The sequence below is a fragment of the Camelus bactrianus genome, chromosome 13 (genome assembly GCF_048773025.1).
Source record: "Camelus bactrianus isolate YW-2024 breed Bactrian camel chromosome 13, ASM4877302v1, whole genome shotgun sequence".
NCBI lineage: Eukaryota > Metazoa > Chordata > Mammalia > Artiodactyla > Camelidae > Camelus > Camelus bactrianus.
The window spans coordinates 55071466-55087109 of record NC_133551.1 but is presented as its reverse complement, the minus strand read 5'-3'; the positions used below and the strand labels follow the sequence as shown (position 1 = coordinate 55087109).

Sequence of the window (15644 nt, the reverse complement as noted above, 5' to 3'; positions counted from 1 at the left end):
CGTCTCATGCCATGAACCACTTCAGAGGGTAAATGACTTTCCTTGTTGAGCCTCTTCTCCTGTGTGTCCTGTCCACCCCGGATTCTCCTCTCCCTCTAAACAGGGATGCTAAAGGCAACTGCCGGTCCTGCGTCTTGCCCCCTGACCTCAGGGTGGATATATGCTTCAAGTGGAGCCATCCAGAGTTCTTCCCCAGTTTATCTGATTCCTTCCTAAGGGAAGCGTATAGAGGTGAAACCTGGGGAGGTGTCCGTTCAGAGCTGCTGGTGACGGTGAGCAAATGCCTGGCACAGAAGCCCATCAGTATGAGAGGGAGGAGGACAGCAGTCCGAGAGGTGCAGAGGTGAGTGAGGCAAGCAGGAGAGAGGTCCTAGAAAGCAGACCTGACTCTGGCCAGGTGCTTCCTGGGCCCCAAGGTACCCCTGCCCTCCCCACGTTTCTACAAACCAATCAATCCCTCTTTGCGCTCAAGCTAACTCAAAGTGGATTTCTGTCATTTGCCATCAAGAGTGCTGACTAATGTCCCCAAGATTCTAGAACACCGCTCTTCAGTTTTCTGTCCACTCCAACCACTCCCCACCAACCTCCTTGAGCCGCACCCTTCACTGGAGGTCCTCAGGGCTTTGTCCCAGGCCATTGATCTGCTCTCTTCAGTCTCCACACCCTTCCCCGTGGCCTTCATTACCATCTGGACACTGCCGACTCCCAGATCTATATTTCCATCCCTGCTTTCTTTTTCCTTAATTTTTTTTTACTGTGATAAAATATATATGACATGAAATTACCATTTAAATCATTTTAAGTGTAAAATTCAATAGTGTTAATTACCTCCAAAAGGTATACAACCACCACTATTATTTCCAGAACTTTTTCATCACCTCTAAAAAAGAGTCTGTACCCATTAAACAATAACCACCACTGATTCCTCCACCCAGCTCCTGGTCACCTCTAACAACTTACTGTCTCTATGAATTCATTAATTCTAGATATTTCATAGGAGTGAAATCATATGGTATTTGTCGTTTGTGTCTGGTTGACTGCCCTTAACATAATGTTTTCAAGATTCATCCATGTTGTGGCCTGTATCGGGGCTTGATTCCTTTTTATGGCCAAATAATATTCTATTGTATGGATAGACCACATGTGATTTATCCACCCTTCCTTTGATGGCCATTTGGGTTGTTTTCAAACACTTCTCTTGGCTTTTGTGAATAGCGCTGCTCCAACCATCCATGTACATGTATTTGAGTCTCTATTCTCAGATCTTTCCAGTGTATACCTAGGCGTGAACTTGCTGGGTCAAGTGGTAATTCTATGTTTCACTTTTTGAGGAACCACCAGATTGTTTTCCACAGCAGCGGCACCATTTTGCATGCACACCAGCAAGGCACGAGGGCTCCCACGGGTCTTCTCTTCCTCAAGGCCCAGGCCCAGACATCTGGCAGACACGCGTGTGTCCCACAGGGACCTCAGACCACGCAGAAGGGAATTTGGATGCAGAGGACAATTTGGTTGTATAAAAACAACCAGTCCCAGCCACACCCCAGCCTTGAGGATCTGGGATCTAAGTGTTGGGCATTAGGGGAGGCTCAGGGATGGAGTGTGGGGTGGGGCAAAACCATCTTTTACGCCCTTGCATCATAAGAAAGGATTTTTACAGGCCACTTCAGAATGTGCCAATGGCCTTTGTCAAAGTGGCCATATCAGAATATCATTTACAAACGCAAATATCATTTAGCAAGCTCCAGGCGCAAGGACCCCACCCTACCATTTTCTTCTGCCTCACCCAATTTGTTCCTCTTTTGCTCCCGGCTTAGCTAATAGCAAACCATCTACTCAGGCGCCTAGGTCAGGACCTCCCCAATTTGTAGGAGCAGTGAGTTCAGGAACCACAGCCTTGCAACCCAGACCCATCCTAGGCTCTACTCCTCAGTGCCCAATGCCCATCACCTCCTTGGCCCAGGGTCAAGGCTCTGGAAGCTCCCACACAGCAGGTGGCCAGCTGACTTCAGGCCTGTTGCACACACCTCACCCTGGACTGGCTTCCTCATGCCCCACATCCTTGCAGCTCAAAGAAAAGCCCAAGTTGGGGGAGGGTAGAACTCAGTGGTAAAGAGTGTGCTTAGCATGCACGAGGTCCTGGGTTCAATCCCCAGTACCTCCATTAAATAAATAAACAAACCTAATTACCTCCCTGCCCATCAAAAAAAAATTTTAGTAAAAAATAAGTAATAATAAAAGAAAAATATTCAGGGAGAGAAAGGTATAGCTCAGTGGTAGAGCATGTGCTTAGCATGCACGAGGTCCTAGGTTCAAACCCCAGTACTTCCATTAAATAAATAAATAAATAAATAAATAACCCTAATTACCACCTCCCAAAAACAAACAAGCAAAAAGGACGGCCCAAGCTAAGAGCCTCCTTCCATCTGGGACAGCAGAGGCTACATAAGGACAGACAGCCTCAGCCAGACAGACAGCCCACCTGACCCTTTGAGTACTGGGGGTTTGGGCCCAGTGGCAAGAAGAAAGGGAGACAGACAAGGCTAAGTCAGTAAAGGCTTCCTGGAGGGGGGAAGGTGGTCAGGGAGAGGCTCAGGAGGGTCAGATGCTAAGCTAGAAGGGAGCTGATTAAACAGCTGCCGTGTGCTGACCTGGGACGGGAGCTTACTGTGCTCGATGCAGGTCATTCTCTCATTTGGCAAGTTCTTTTGTCTACAAAATGCCAGGCACTGCTTCAGGCGCTGGGAATACACAAGTGGACCCAAGAAGCAAAAATGGCCATCCCCGTAAATTCTAGTGATGGGGAGACAGTTAACAAGAGGAAGCAAAATATGAAATATATCACATGATTCTAGTGCTAAAGAGAAAAGTAAAGCAGGAAGGGAAGTAGGGACTGTGGGGAGGGGAACTGAGATTTGAATGGGGAGGCCAGAGGAGGCGAGGGAGCAAGCCAGGCAGAGGTCTGGAGGGAGAGTGCGTTAGATAGAAGGGCAAGTTTCCACGCGCTGAGGCTGGAAGACCCGGCGAGCACCTGGTACAGGATAATGGGGAGCACCAGAGGATGGCCCTGTCCCAGGTCTCCGTCAAGTCCCTGGGACACGCCCTGCCAAGTGAGGGTTCTTGGCTGTGTGCAGGAAAGACTTCTAGAGCAAGCCATAGCTGAGTAAAAGTAGATTTATTTAGAGAGATGCACACTAGAGTGTAGGCCATCTCAGAAGGCAAGAGGAAGGCCAAGAGGTGTGGGGTTGGGTGTTTAGTGTAAAGTATAAGTAGATACACATTCCATAGGCACAGTGCAGGCTGTCTCAGAGGGCGAGAGAGACGGAGCAACTTCAAGGCGAGGTGTTGCTAGTTTTTATATGCTAACAAGTAGAGGATTATTCCAACTGCTTTGGGGAAGGGGTGGGAATTCCCAGGAATTGGCTGCGCCCTCTATTTGACCTTTCATGGTTAGGTGTTTCATGGCTGTAGGTGTGTCATTCACCATGCTAGTTCATTACAATACATGAAATGAAGCCCAAGGCCCCCTGGAGGACGAATCTCCCACCACCTTGGGCCTGCAGGTCTATTGGGAGTTCACTTTTCCACCATCTTGGTGCTAACTGCTGTGTCATTCCTTTCACGGCTGTGACCTGTCCCCTTGCTTCCTGTCTCACACCCAGGACAACAAGGAAGCCAACAAGCTAGGGCAGCGGGAGAGCCTAGAGGCATGGAAAAGGAGGCTAGAGCATTCCGATGAGGCCTGAGAAGGACCATCTTGCACAGGGTCTTACAGCCCATCCTGATGCTTTTGGCTGTCACTCTGAGTGAGCAGGAAGCCAGTGGAGCATTTTAAACAAAAGTTAGTGGCTGTGTTAGCAACAGATGAATGGGGACAAGGGATAAAGCAGGGCGACCAGCTCTAAGGCTACTTCAATAATGCAGCAAAGAAATGACTCATGGCTTTAATGCTACCAGACTAGCACTAATGGTGTCGATAAGACGTGTCCAGATTCTGAAAATGTTCTGAATGTACTGGCAAAATGATTCACTGATCTTGAATGTGGAATATGGGAAAAATGAGTCAACGTGACTCTAAGGTTTGGAGCCTGAACAGGTAGATGAGTAAAACCACTGTTTACTCTGAGAGTATGTGAGGAGAGAAGGTCAGGGAGGAATCTAAGGAATAGGTTGCCAGATAGACTATGGGACACCCAGTTAAATTTTAATTTCAGATAAACAACCGATACGTTTTTCTCTTTTTAGTATAAGTAAGGACTCTCATGGACTATCTGAAATTCAAATTTAACTGAGTGTCCTCAGTTTGTTTTGGTTTGGTTTTTACTTTTCTTTTTGTTTAGAAACAAAGCGTTTCTAAATCTGGCAATCCTATTAAGATGAAGCTTAATTGGGGACATGATAAGTTTGTGATAACTGCTAGATGCCCCGAGGGAGAGGCTGAGTCACAGCTGCATACAGGGATCTGGAGTTCAGGGAAATGGTCTGGGCTGGAGATAAGGAGCTGGGAGCTGTCGGCCTAGTCTTGATATTTTAAATTCTGAGATGGATGACATTACCAGGAGAGTGCATGAGGACAGGGAAGAGAAGGGGTCCTAGGACTGAGCCCCGGGGCACCCCAGTGTTTAGAATTCAGGGAGATCGAGAAGAACCAGCAAAGGAGACTGAGAAAGGAAGGAAGGAAGGAAGGAAGGAAGGAAGGAAGGAAGGAAGGAAGGAAGGAAGGCAGGCAGGCAGGCAGGCAGGCAGGCGAAAAGTCAGGAGTCTGGGATGTTCTGGCCGCTGGGAGTGCAGGGAATGATCAGGGTAGAAACTTGACTGTGGGATTTTGCCATGGGAACGTTGGCAAGAGCAGTTTGGGGGGAATATGGGGAGTAAAGCCTGACTGGAATGAGCTCAGGAGAGGAGAGAGAGAGAGAATAAAAGGAGATAATGAATCAAGACAACTCCTTTGAGAAGTTTTGCTATAAAAGGATGGAAAGAAATCAAGCAGATGCTGGAAGAAGTGGGGTCAAGGGAGGTTTGCTTGTTTTTTAAAATGGAGAAATACCAGAATGTTTGTTATAATGGGAAAGACCCAGTGAAGAGCAAAAGGCTGATGACAGAGGAGAAAGAGAGGATATGGCGTGAGGGCCTGGGGTGGGTGAGAGGGGTGGGGTCAGGCACACTTGCAGAATAGCTGAATCCTGACAGTAACTCAGAAAAATAGATTACCTCCCTTGAGGATAAAGTGGTGCAGGCAGAAGTTCCAGATAGCTCTGGATGTTTTGGAAGGAAAGCAACACTTCAGCCTGGGTCCTGGGACATCTCTTCCTACCCACAGCCCCAGACATGCTTCAGCAGGGCTGGAGAGCCCCCATGCTTCCGCCAAACCGCTTCCAGAGGGTTCTGCCTGCTCCACCTCTGTGCTCAAGGATGGAGAGGGCCTTCAGGCCCAGGAGAGGGCCCAGCCCCCCACCACACCCACCACCCCTCCCCCCACCCTCACCCTCACCCCCTGCACCCAAACACTAGGAAAATCTCAGCAGGAGAGGGAAGGTCCTGCCTCTTCCCAGAAAGCCCTTGCCTGAGGCCTGGGCAGAGTTTCAGATGCAGGGTGCAGCCTGGGAATAAGACCAGCCTGGGAAAACTACAGTGGCAGGCTTCAGGCCTGCCGCCCCCAGAGAGCAGGTGCAGGCCCTGAGGGGAGTGGGGGTGGCCAGGGCAGCTGCCAAGCCCTGATGCAACACAGCCCTGCCCTGAGGCAGGAGGATGGCCTAGATGGCCTCCCACACATTCCCTTGCTCAGGGAGCAGAGGCTTGGAGTGGGACAGCAGGGTCTGGAGGTCCTCAGAGCCTCTTTCCAGAATGGGGACTCTCCCAACTCACTCAATAAAAAGCAAAGGCCACTGGTTGGGGGCCCTGCCCATTGTCAGGGGCAAGGGGCAGCATCTGGCCTGGTCAGAATGATAGGACCTGGGCAATCCAATCACTTGGATTGAATAATCCAACCACACACAGAGACACGACCACACACATGCAACCACACAGGCACACAGCCTCACACAACCCCACCAGCCACCTCCAGCAGCATATACATTCACAACCACACACACCAAACATACACACACATGCCCCACACTACCCCCGTAATACACAACGACCCCACCTCACACAGTAACAGACAGTCCTCACACATCACCTCGTGTGCACCCAACTTTCCCTTCACAAATAGGAACTGGCATCAGCGACATCCAGGCCCTTGAGACGCAGCAGGAGCACAACCGGGGAGCTCCCTGCTCTCGGAGGGCACGTCAAAGACTGTTCTGAAGAGTGACCGCTAAGGAGGTGGGGGAGGTCTCTCCAGATGGGGTGACCAGGGAACGCCTCTGTAAGAAAGGGAGACCTGAGTAAGGAGGAGGAACCTGCCAGGTGGAAAGCAGTCCAGGCAGAGGGAGCAGTGAGTGCAAAAGGCAGGAGGCTGGACAGAGCATGGCTCGTCTCAGGAACAGAAAGTAGGCCAGTGTGACCGCGGAGCAGTGATTCCAGGGGGACGTGTGATGGGAGGTGAGGCAGGACTAGGTCGCTCGGGGTTTTGTCGGCCAATGTTGGGAAAGTGGTGTGAGTATAAAAGTAATGGTAAGTCACTGCAAGGTTTTAATAGGGGAGTGATATCTTTAAAGAATTGCTTTAGCTCGAAGAAACCATGGGAGAAAAATTTCTTTCAGTTCTCAGAGTGGGGAAGGTATTTCTAATTATGACCAAACCCAAAGGCCATAAAAGATAAGACTGATACACTTGACTACATTAAAAAAAAAAGTGTAATTCTGCACGGGAAAAACTCCATAAGCAAAGTCAAAATACAAGTGTCAGACTCAGAGGAGAGGGTGGAATCCTTGCTCTTTGTATCATAGACAGCGTATTTCTTTTCTTTGGTTTTGCTATTGTTTTAGGGGGGAGGTAATTAGGTTTATTTATTTTTAATGGAGGTACTTAGGATTGAACCCAGGGCTTTGTGCATGCTAAACATGAACTCTACCACTGAGCTGTACCCTCCCCCAGAGGGCATATTTCTTTAATATATAAAGAGTGCCTAAGAAATCAATAATTTTAAAAAGACAACCATCCAAAAGAAAAATGGGCAAAGGCAAAGGACAGCTCACAGAAAAAGAAACACAAGCAGCCCTTAAGTATAGGAAAAGATGCTCATTCTCACTCATAATAAGAGAAATGCAAAGTAAACGTATAATGAGATACCAGTAGCAAAGATCAGAAAGTTTGCTAATGCTCTATCTTGGCAGAATTCGGGGGAAATAAGCACTCTTATGTCTGATGGTAGCATAAATCGATACATCTATGGAGGGGATTTGGCAATATCTATCAAAATTTTAAATGAACATACTTTAACCCCCAAAATTCCATTTCTAAGAATGTATCTTGAAGACACACACACACACACACACAAAATGTGTTTAGTGTATTGTCCAAGTGTATTTATTGCAACGATGTTTATAATAAAAATACAAGATCGAAAACATCCTTAACTGTCATCAGTATGAGAGTGATAAATATAGTAAATATATTCTTTGGCTTTTTTTTTTTTAAGAGACAGTTCTACATCTACTATAGGGGAAAGTGAAATACCATTCAAGCATTTAAAAAAAAAAAAAGAATGAGATAGCTCTGTATCTACTGAGAGAGGAAAATGTCCTATGTTTTGCTACATGAAAATAGCCAAGTGCAGAACCATGCACACAGCACACCTCCATAGGGCAAATGGAAAAAGAATAGTTATACAGCCAAATAGGCAGTTGATCTTAGGAAGGAAAAAAATAACTGGAAACCTGGTGGTCAGGTGGGCAGCCCTGGTCACACAATCTGGTGTGCAGGGAGAAGTCGGGACTGGTACTAGAGATGTGGGGCTCATCGGCGAGTGGAGGTATTGGAAGCCACAGGACTGGATGCCCTCACTCAGGAGAGAAGAGACTGAGATCAGGATGTGAAGCTGTGTCAGGTGCTTCTGAAGGCATAGGAGGCTGGGTCAGGGACTTGACTGTGGGATTTGCCATCATGAAGATCCATGGTGACATCAACAGGGCTGCCTTTAATTACATGGTTGGGCGGAAACATTGTTCAAATGGGTTGAAGAGTGGCTAGGAGGTGAGGAAGTGAGGGACGGGTTTTGCTCTGGAACACAGCAGAGCAAGAGGTGGTAGGGAGCAGGTGGCAGAGTCAGGGACTACCCTCCCCCCCACCAGACACCATGATACGTACTCACACATCTCCCCGCACTGACACGTGCCCAGAAGCACCCAGACCACCCAGCAGGATTTCCAAGGGCCAGAGTGAAAGATGGCCTCTGCCCTGTGGCTTTGCCCTCATCAAAACTCAACACAGCTGAGGCCTCCTGAGCTGGCTCTGCTCCTGATTACCTGTGTGACCCTGGGCAAGTCACCTAACTAACCTCTCTGTGCCTCAGTTTTCTCATTCATAAAGGTGGGAAGGATGGTACCTTCCTCATCTGGCACTGGGAAGATGAAATAAAGCCTGCGGGACAGCACCTGGCACAGAATGTCTCCAGGTCCCCAGTGCAGCCTTAGTTCTCAACCAGGAGTAGTGTGTTGGGTGATCGTGTAATTGATCTTCCCAAGTTTGGGGGCACTTCCTAGACTAAAAGGGGTGCTGTTAATTATACCAGGGCCACAGGCATAAACCAGTACAGGGTTGGGAAAATGTCATGTATAGTCACCCTCCTGCTAACAAACTTCATCTCTGTTGACACAGGGAAGGCTCAGGCCCTTTGGTGACTAAGATCCCAGGACTCCCCGGGAGGCCGGAAACCCTGAGGATTCCCTTACTAGGCTGAGCTCCAGTGGCTATCATTAGGTTCGCAGTCACGGAACACTGGTAAATAAGACAAAGGGTCCTTGCCCCTAGAGCCCAGTCCAGCCGCGCCCAGCCACGCCCAGCCACGCCCAGCCTCGGGCCCCGCCTCCCTCCGCAGGGGTTCTAGAGCACAGGTTCTGCTCCCCGCCCCTTACCCCACCCCTATAGGATCTTCCTTTTGTATAACTTCAGGCTACGACCTTCCCCGATCCCCCCATCTCCTTTCCAGGTACAGTGACGACTCCTGGGGCAGCCACGGGGTCTGCCCCCTACCCTGATTCTCCAAAGGGCACATGCCCCATTCCAGGACACGGAGCTCAAGCCAGGCAGCAATGCTGGGAGGACAGCCGCCAGGAGTGCCCCACGCAGGGTCGAGGCCAAGCGCCGGGCGGGGACAGTGACTGGCAGGGCGCGGACACAGTACAAGTGGTAACGCACGTGGGCGAGTCCGGATTGCAGTCGATCAGGGGACCACTTAGCACTTAACAGTTTAGAGAGCTTCACGCCCCGAATCTCATTGGAGCCTTTGCCAAAGCCCTGCCCAGGGCCACCGATGCCCCCATTTCACATGTGAAGAAGAAGAAACCGAGGCTCAGACGAGCTTCAAGTCCCGGCAGGAACGAGTGACAGCATCGGGACTAGAAACCGACCCTCTGCGGCCCGGCTGGCTCCCGACCTCCTCCTCCGACCCTCCCTCTTCCTTGGACCCTCCCTCCTCCACGCCGTCCCCGGGGTGTGCCTGCTGCCACGCGCCTCGTCGCAACTGCAGGACTCCCGCCCCTTTCCCTCTGCCGCGGGCCTCCAGGACGTAGGGTACCGGCCCGCCGCTGGCCGCACCGCTGCGGGTAAGTGTGGGGCGCCCCCATCCCACCCCGCTACCTGGGACGGGGCGGGGCTTGATCCCGCGCGCGGGCCCGTCTGAGACTTGGGGGGTGAGCGGATGGAGACGAAGGAGACACTCTCCTCCTCACTCCACTCCCCAACTCCCTTCTCACCCCTCGATTCTGGACGGGGTTGGGGCTCCAGCCCCTGAAGTTTCCTGGACACCCCCCTCCCACGTCCGCAAACTCCCAAGCCGCCTGGAGTAGACGGAAAACTTGGAGGTGGGGAGGAGGAAAGGTAGTTCTGTTCCTGAGGAGAGGGTGCCAACGGGCATTCTGGACTGGGGGTGACCGCTGGGCGCGGCTCCCGGCAGTCCCGGGGCAGGGGAAAAGCGGATAGCTGGGAGCTGGTGCTGGGGGACTGCATGGGAACCAGAACCGGCTCCACCAGTCCCGGGCCTGGGCTCGGAGGGAAATTCTTTGCCTGTGAGTCGCGTCCCTAGGGTGTGTCAGGCAGGACTGGGCAGACAGGACTGGAAGGTGGGGGCCTTTGGGGGCTGCCCCCAGGTGGGTCACCCTGGGAAGGCGTTGGGTGGAAGCACCTGTCCCGGGCCCTATCCTCCCCGGACTGGCTGACAGGGAGCCAACCTCCACTTCAGTTTTCTTGAATTCTCACCAGGTGACAGGCTCAGGCTTGGGAGGGAACGGCTTTTTTTGATTCTTACTACAGCTCAAGAAAGTAGGAATTATTTCCTTTTAGAGATAAGAAGAGAAAGGTCAAGGAGATTAGGAAATCTTGGGAGTCAACCGAGCTAGAAGGTACAGAGCTGAGGCTTGAATCCAGATGTGACTCGACTCCATGCTCCATACACATCCCAAAGCCCCTCCCCAAAGGACAGGTCTCAGAAGGAGCTGGGTAGGGGAGACACTTTTTTTATACTAAGTATTTTATTGTCTGATGCTGCCAAAATGTAAAATAATGTTCCTTGAGAGACAAATTCATGAAAATTCAGATATGTAGATGATTAAATAAACACTTTAATTCCCAATGGTGTTAAATTCTAGGAAGAAAACAAAGGGAAGAGTGGCAGAGTGACTAGGAGGGCAGGGGCTTCCAGGCCCAGCGTAACCTTCAAGGTCTCTAGGGAGAGGATGTCTGAGCAGTGATGAGAAGGATCCAGCCATGCGAGGTTCTGGAAGAAGAGCATTCCAGGCAGCAGGAATAATTACAAAGCAAGCTCCCAGGCCCCCATTGTGACTGGAGCAGAGAGAGGCAGGGTGGGGAGTGCAGGAGATAGGGGGAGAATGTAGAATCTTAGGTTTCATTCTAAGTGTAATGAGAAGTTAGTAGAAAGTTTTAAACAAGGCAGTGACAAGGTCTGAGATAATAATGCACTCTGGACACACAGGAGCAGACACTGAAAGGCCAGCAAGAGTGATGGTGGCTCAGAGCAATGTGGTGGCAATGGAGGAGTGAGGAGCTGAGCAGGGGGTGGACCCGCAGGCTTCAGGCATGCTCAGGGTCACAAAGCCAACTCTAGGAGCATTCACATGTACACACAAGCCTGCACATGCACACAGGCACATGCTCCCACACCCCCGACAGCATGCAGACAACTAGGTGTGCTCAGGCAGACCCTACCATCCACACCCTCTGAGTTACTTCAGGGCTGGGAGGAAGATGTATGATCCCGGGACCTGAACAAAGCGTCTCTCCCACCACAAAACCCTGACTCCAGCATGGCTGGCGTGGCTGGGGCTTCCTCAGGCTCTGCACGGGAAAGGAGATTGTCCCTAGATTTTCCCTGGATCTGGTGTCCCCAGGAGCTAAACCGTTACCCGCCTCCATGTACCCCCAACCTGAATTGGTCTCCCAGCTTCACCATCCACTGGCTGTGAGACCCTGGGGAGGTTATTTCCCCTCTCTGAGCCCCAGTTTTCCTCTCTGTAGAATGGGGCTCATAATCCCAACTTCACAAGTGAGGCATCAACGAGGTAAGTTTAAGAACTTGGTCTGGGGCAGGCATCCAGCAGAGAAGGGGAGAGGAGGTGGGGAGCCCAACCCCGGCACTGACAGCCCAGCCCTGAATCCAACTCCAGTTATAAATGAGTGACTTGACCTCTCTAGGTTTCCAATGAGTATCCTGCATTTACTGAGCACTTACTGTGTACTAAGTGCTTTGCGATCATTGTCTCGGTTGATTATTAGTTTCTTCATCTGTCAATGAGAAGCATAATAGTATCTGTATCATAGGGTCCTTATAAGAATTAAACAAGGAGGGTGGGAAGGGACAGACTGGGATTTCAAACTGTAGAATAGATAAACAAGATTATACTGTACAGCACAGGGAAATATATACAAGATCTTGTGGTAGCTCACAGCGAAAAAAAATGTGACAATGAGTATATGTATGTTCACGTATAACTGAAAAATTGTGCTCTACATTGGAATTTGACACAACATTGTAAAATGACTATAACTCAATAAAAAAAGTTTAAAAAATAATAATAATTAAACCATGTCCTGCCCATAGAGTTTAGCTCCTTGCCTGGCTCATCAGAAATACTCAATAAATAATAATAGTTATTATCAGCAAATGCACATTGCCTTCCTTCCGGCATCCTAGCTCTGTGAATTTAGGTAGGTTACTTAACCTCTCTGTGCCTGTTTCCTATCTGTAGCTTAGCAAGCTTAATAGTCCTGATCTCATAGGGTCGCTGCCATGATCAAACAAATCCATCGACATAAAGAACTCAGAAAGGCACCTGGTACCTAGTAAATACTCCATTAATGTCGCCTATTCATTAACCTATGGTTTTTCCTATTCGGTCAGGTGGGCCTGGCCCGGGCGCCCTGACCAGGCACCATGGACTGGAAGACGCTCCAGGCCCTGCTGAGCGGGGTGAACAAGTACTCCACCGCCTTCGGACGCATCTGGCTGTCGGTGGTGTTCGTCTTCCGCTTGCTGGTGTACGTGGTGGCCGCCGAGCGCGTGTGGGGGGACGAGCAGAAGGACTTTGACTGCAACACCAAGCAGCCAGGCTGCACCAACGTCTGCTACGACGAGTTCTTCCCCATCTCCAACATCCGCCTCTGGGCCCTGCAGCTCATCTTCGTCACGTGCCCGTCGTTGCTGGTCATCCTGCACGTGGCCTACCGCGAGGAGCGCGAGCGGCGGCACCGCCAGAAGCACGGCGACCAGTGCGCCAAGCTGTACGACGACGCCGGCAAGAAGCACGGCGGCCTGTGGTGGACCTACCTGCTCAGCCTCGTCTTCAAGCTCGCCATCGAATTCCTCTTCCTCTACGTGCTGCACACGCTCTGGTACGGCTTCAGCATGCCGCGCCTGGTCCAGTGCGCCAACGTGGCCCCCTGCCCCAACATCGTGGACTGCTACATCGCCCGGCCCACCGAGAAGAAGCTCTTCACCTATTTCATGGTGGGCGCCTCCGCCGTCTGCATCGTGCTCACGGTCTGCGAAATCTGCTACCTCATCTTCCACAGGATCGTGCGAAGCATTTCCAGGAAGAAGACTGCCCGCAGCCGCAGTCCCCGATCCTCCGCCAGCCGGGCCTCCACCTGCCGCTACCACCACAAGCTGGTGGAGGCTGGGGAGCTGGGCCTGGACTCTGGCGATGACAAGCTGCGAGCTTCAGCACCCAGCCTGACCCCTATCTGACCACGGGCAGCGAAGCCATCCTGGGGCTGCCAGTGGGGGTGCCGGTGGAGGGGTCCTACAGGTGCTGGGTGCCCCGACTCCTTGAATCCACTAAGCTATCCAATTTCGTTTTTAGCAGATTTTTTTTTTTTTTTGAGTGCTGGGCACTGCTATCTACCAGGGTATAGGTCCCACCACAGGCCCAGTGGCAGCCCTCCTGGGAGAGAGACACTGAAACAAGCAAATTAACTTCTGCCTGCCGGGGGACACTTAGATAGCTCAGAGCAGGGCTTCATCTAACCCAGGTGTTTGGTTGGGGGTTGGGGTGGGGGTCAGAAGAGGCTTCCCTGAGGAAGTAATGCTGAAGAGAGGTGAGAAGTGCTTCCTGGCAGAGAGAACAGCGGGTGCAGAGGCCAGGAGGCCACAAGAAGAGAGATGCTTGCACCAGATCAGAGGGAATCCTCATTCCTTGGGGAGAAGCCCCCAGATTCCTGGGGTGGAAAGGAGTACTGTCCCAGCAGTGGGAGGTCCGGAGGCCTGAGACTGAGCCTGGGAAGACCGGGGGACGCCCTGATGGCACTGACCCCTGCTTGAGACACCCAGGGATCCTCTAGGTCATCAGTGCCTTCAGAGGAAACCCCTTCCCCCAAATCCTACTCCCCCACCTTCCTCCCACAAGTGTACTCAGTCTGGTGCCAGCCTTTCAGACTCTGTTCTCAGGGACTTGAGGTGGATGTGCCGACAGGAACGTCCCCCAGGCAGGTTCCTTGAAATCAATAAAGGCTGTGTTTTATACAGGCTAGTTCTCCTCTGTTCTCCCACATTCCCACCTGCAAGACCCTGAGGGCAGAGAAGTTGGCCCTCAGAAGGGGAGAGAGCTCCATGGCTGGGGCTCCATGTGATTGTGGATGTGGTCACAAGAGGGCGCTGTGCTCCCTCCATAACAGCACCTCTAGCCCTATAGAGTGCCACCCAGCCCCGAGCCCACACAATCACTGTCCTCTGGTCAGACAAACCACGCTCCCTCCTCCTCTATAACCCAATCACTGCCATGCACAGCCCGCATCCCCACCCTATGTACACAAAATCCCTGTTATTCATACTCTCACTCCTTCTGTCTGCTCACAGCAGGCCAGTTGTCTCCTCTGAAGACCTGCTGCCTCAGCCTCACCAAGCCTTATCCGGGTCTTTCCACTTTCCCTGAGCATTTTCTCCACCCCAGGCCCCTGGCAGACACTGGGACTGCAGAGGGGAGTAGGACCTGAGCCCAGCGAACTCAGAGCCTAGGGGGGACAGAAACACACTCATCTCCCACACTAACCGACTCTGGGTGGCTCATGGCCCCACTGTCACCACTGTAGGATGACCTGAAGTTTAGGGGACACCAACATCTAAGCCAGGTCGGAATGGAAAGTAAAAACCCAGAGGGACATTTAGTAACTATCAAAGCCAAGGTCAGGAGCCAGAAATCCAGGAGGCAGTGCGCCAAGAGCCAGTGCAGGCGGGGAAAGGTCGGGTCATTGTGTCTACAGAACGAGCTGGGGTTCACCTTTGCTCTCACGTGTAGCCATTAGTGAGGTGGATAAGCCAGCCAAGTTTAAAGGGCCCAGGGCTTGGGTGACACCCATTCCTCAGGCTGAATCATAGCTTAACCACTTCAGGACCACAGCTTCACGATGCTGCACCTAGGCCGGTTTTCAGAGCCTCAGTCGTGTCATCAGTACAATGGGAACTGTATCAATCAGGGTCTCAACAGGAAACAGATGGCAAACTGAGTAACTTCAGAGTTTCCTGGAGGGACTGTTTTTAAAGGTACAGGCATGATTCAGGAAACCGGCAAAGGGTACCCTGGGGCTAGTACCAGTGTAGCAAAGGACAGGGTTGCCACACAGGAGCAGTAAGGACACATCCACCCACAGCAACCAAATACAACTTCACTGTCCTATCTCCTGCTCGCCTGCCAGTGGCTCCTACTGACCCAACACAACCAGAAACCAGAGGGCAAGGAAGCCTATCTGAGGCAGTCAGCACTGGTCAGCCTCCCAGGGCACAGAGCAGATCTAAGGGGCAAAACAAATAAATTCAATCCAGCACTCAGGACAGTACCGATTCCTAGGACCGTGGTAGAGATACAAGGAGACAGTGTTGGTAACACATTAGTACAGTGCTAAAGTGTCCAGTAAATATCCAGGCACAACCATGCTTAGGAAAGTCCTTGCCTGCTGCCCAGGCCACCTTATATGTCAGTGCCTTCTTGGGACCACAAAGGTTCCAGGGAGGGGTGATCTCCACCTAGTTGCTA

The 15644-nt window shown here is 51.3% G+C and overlaps 1 protein-coding gene across 1 annotated transcript; it reads left to right on the top strand.

The window, feature by feature from the left end:
- Nucleotides 1–9054: 9054 nt before the first annotated feature.
- Nucleotides 9055–14140, top strand: GJB3 (gap junction protein beta 3). Its single transcript, XM_010959931.3, has 2 exons — nucleotides 9055–9707; nucleotides 12518–14140. Exon 2 carries the CDS (start codon nucleotides 12551–12553, stop codon nucleotides 13361–13363), a length of 813 nt encoding a protein of 270 aa, XP_010958233.1. The 5' UTR covers nucleotides 9055–9707; nucleotides 12518–12550; the 3' UTR covers nucleotides 13364–14140.
- The last annotated feature ends 1504 nt before the right edge of the window (nucleotides 14141–15644 follow it).

What these genes read in the sequence shown, in the direction of transcription:
- GJB3 (XM_010959931.3), top strand. Translation starts at nt 12,551, where the DNA reads ATGGACTGGAAGACGCTCCAGGCCCTGCTGAGCGGGGTGAACAAGTAC.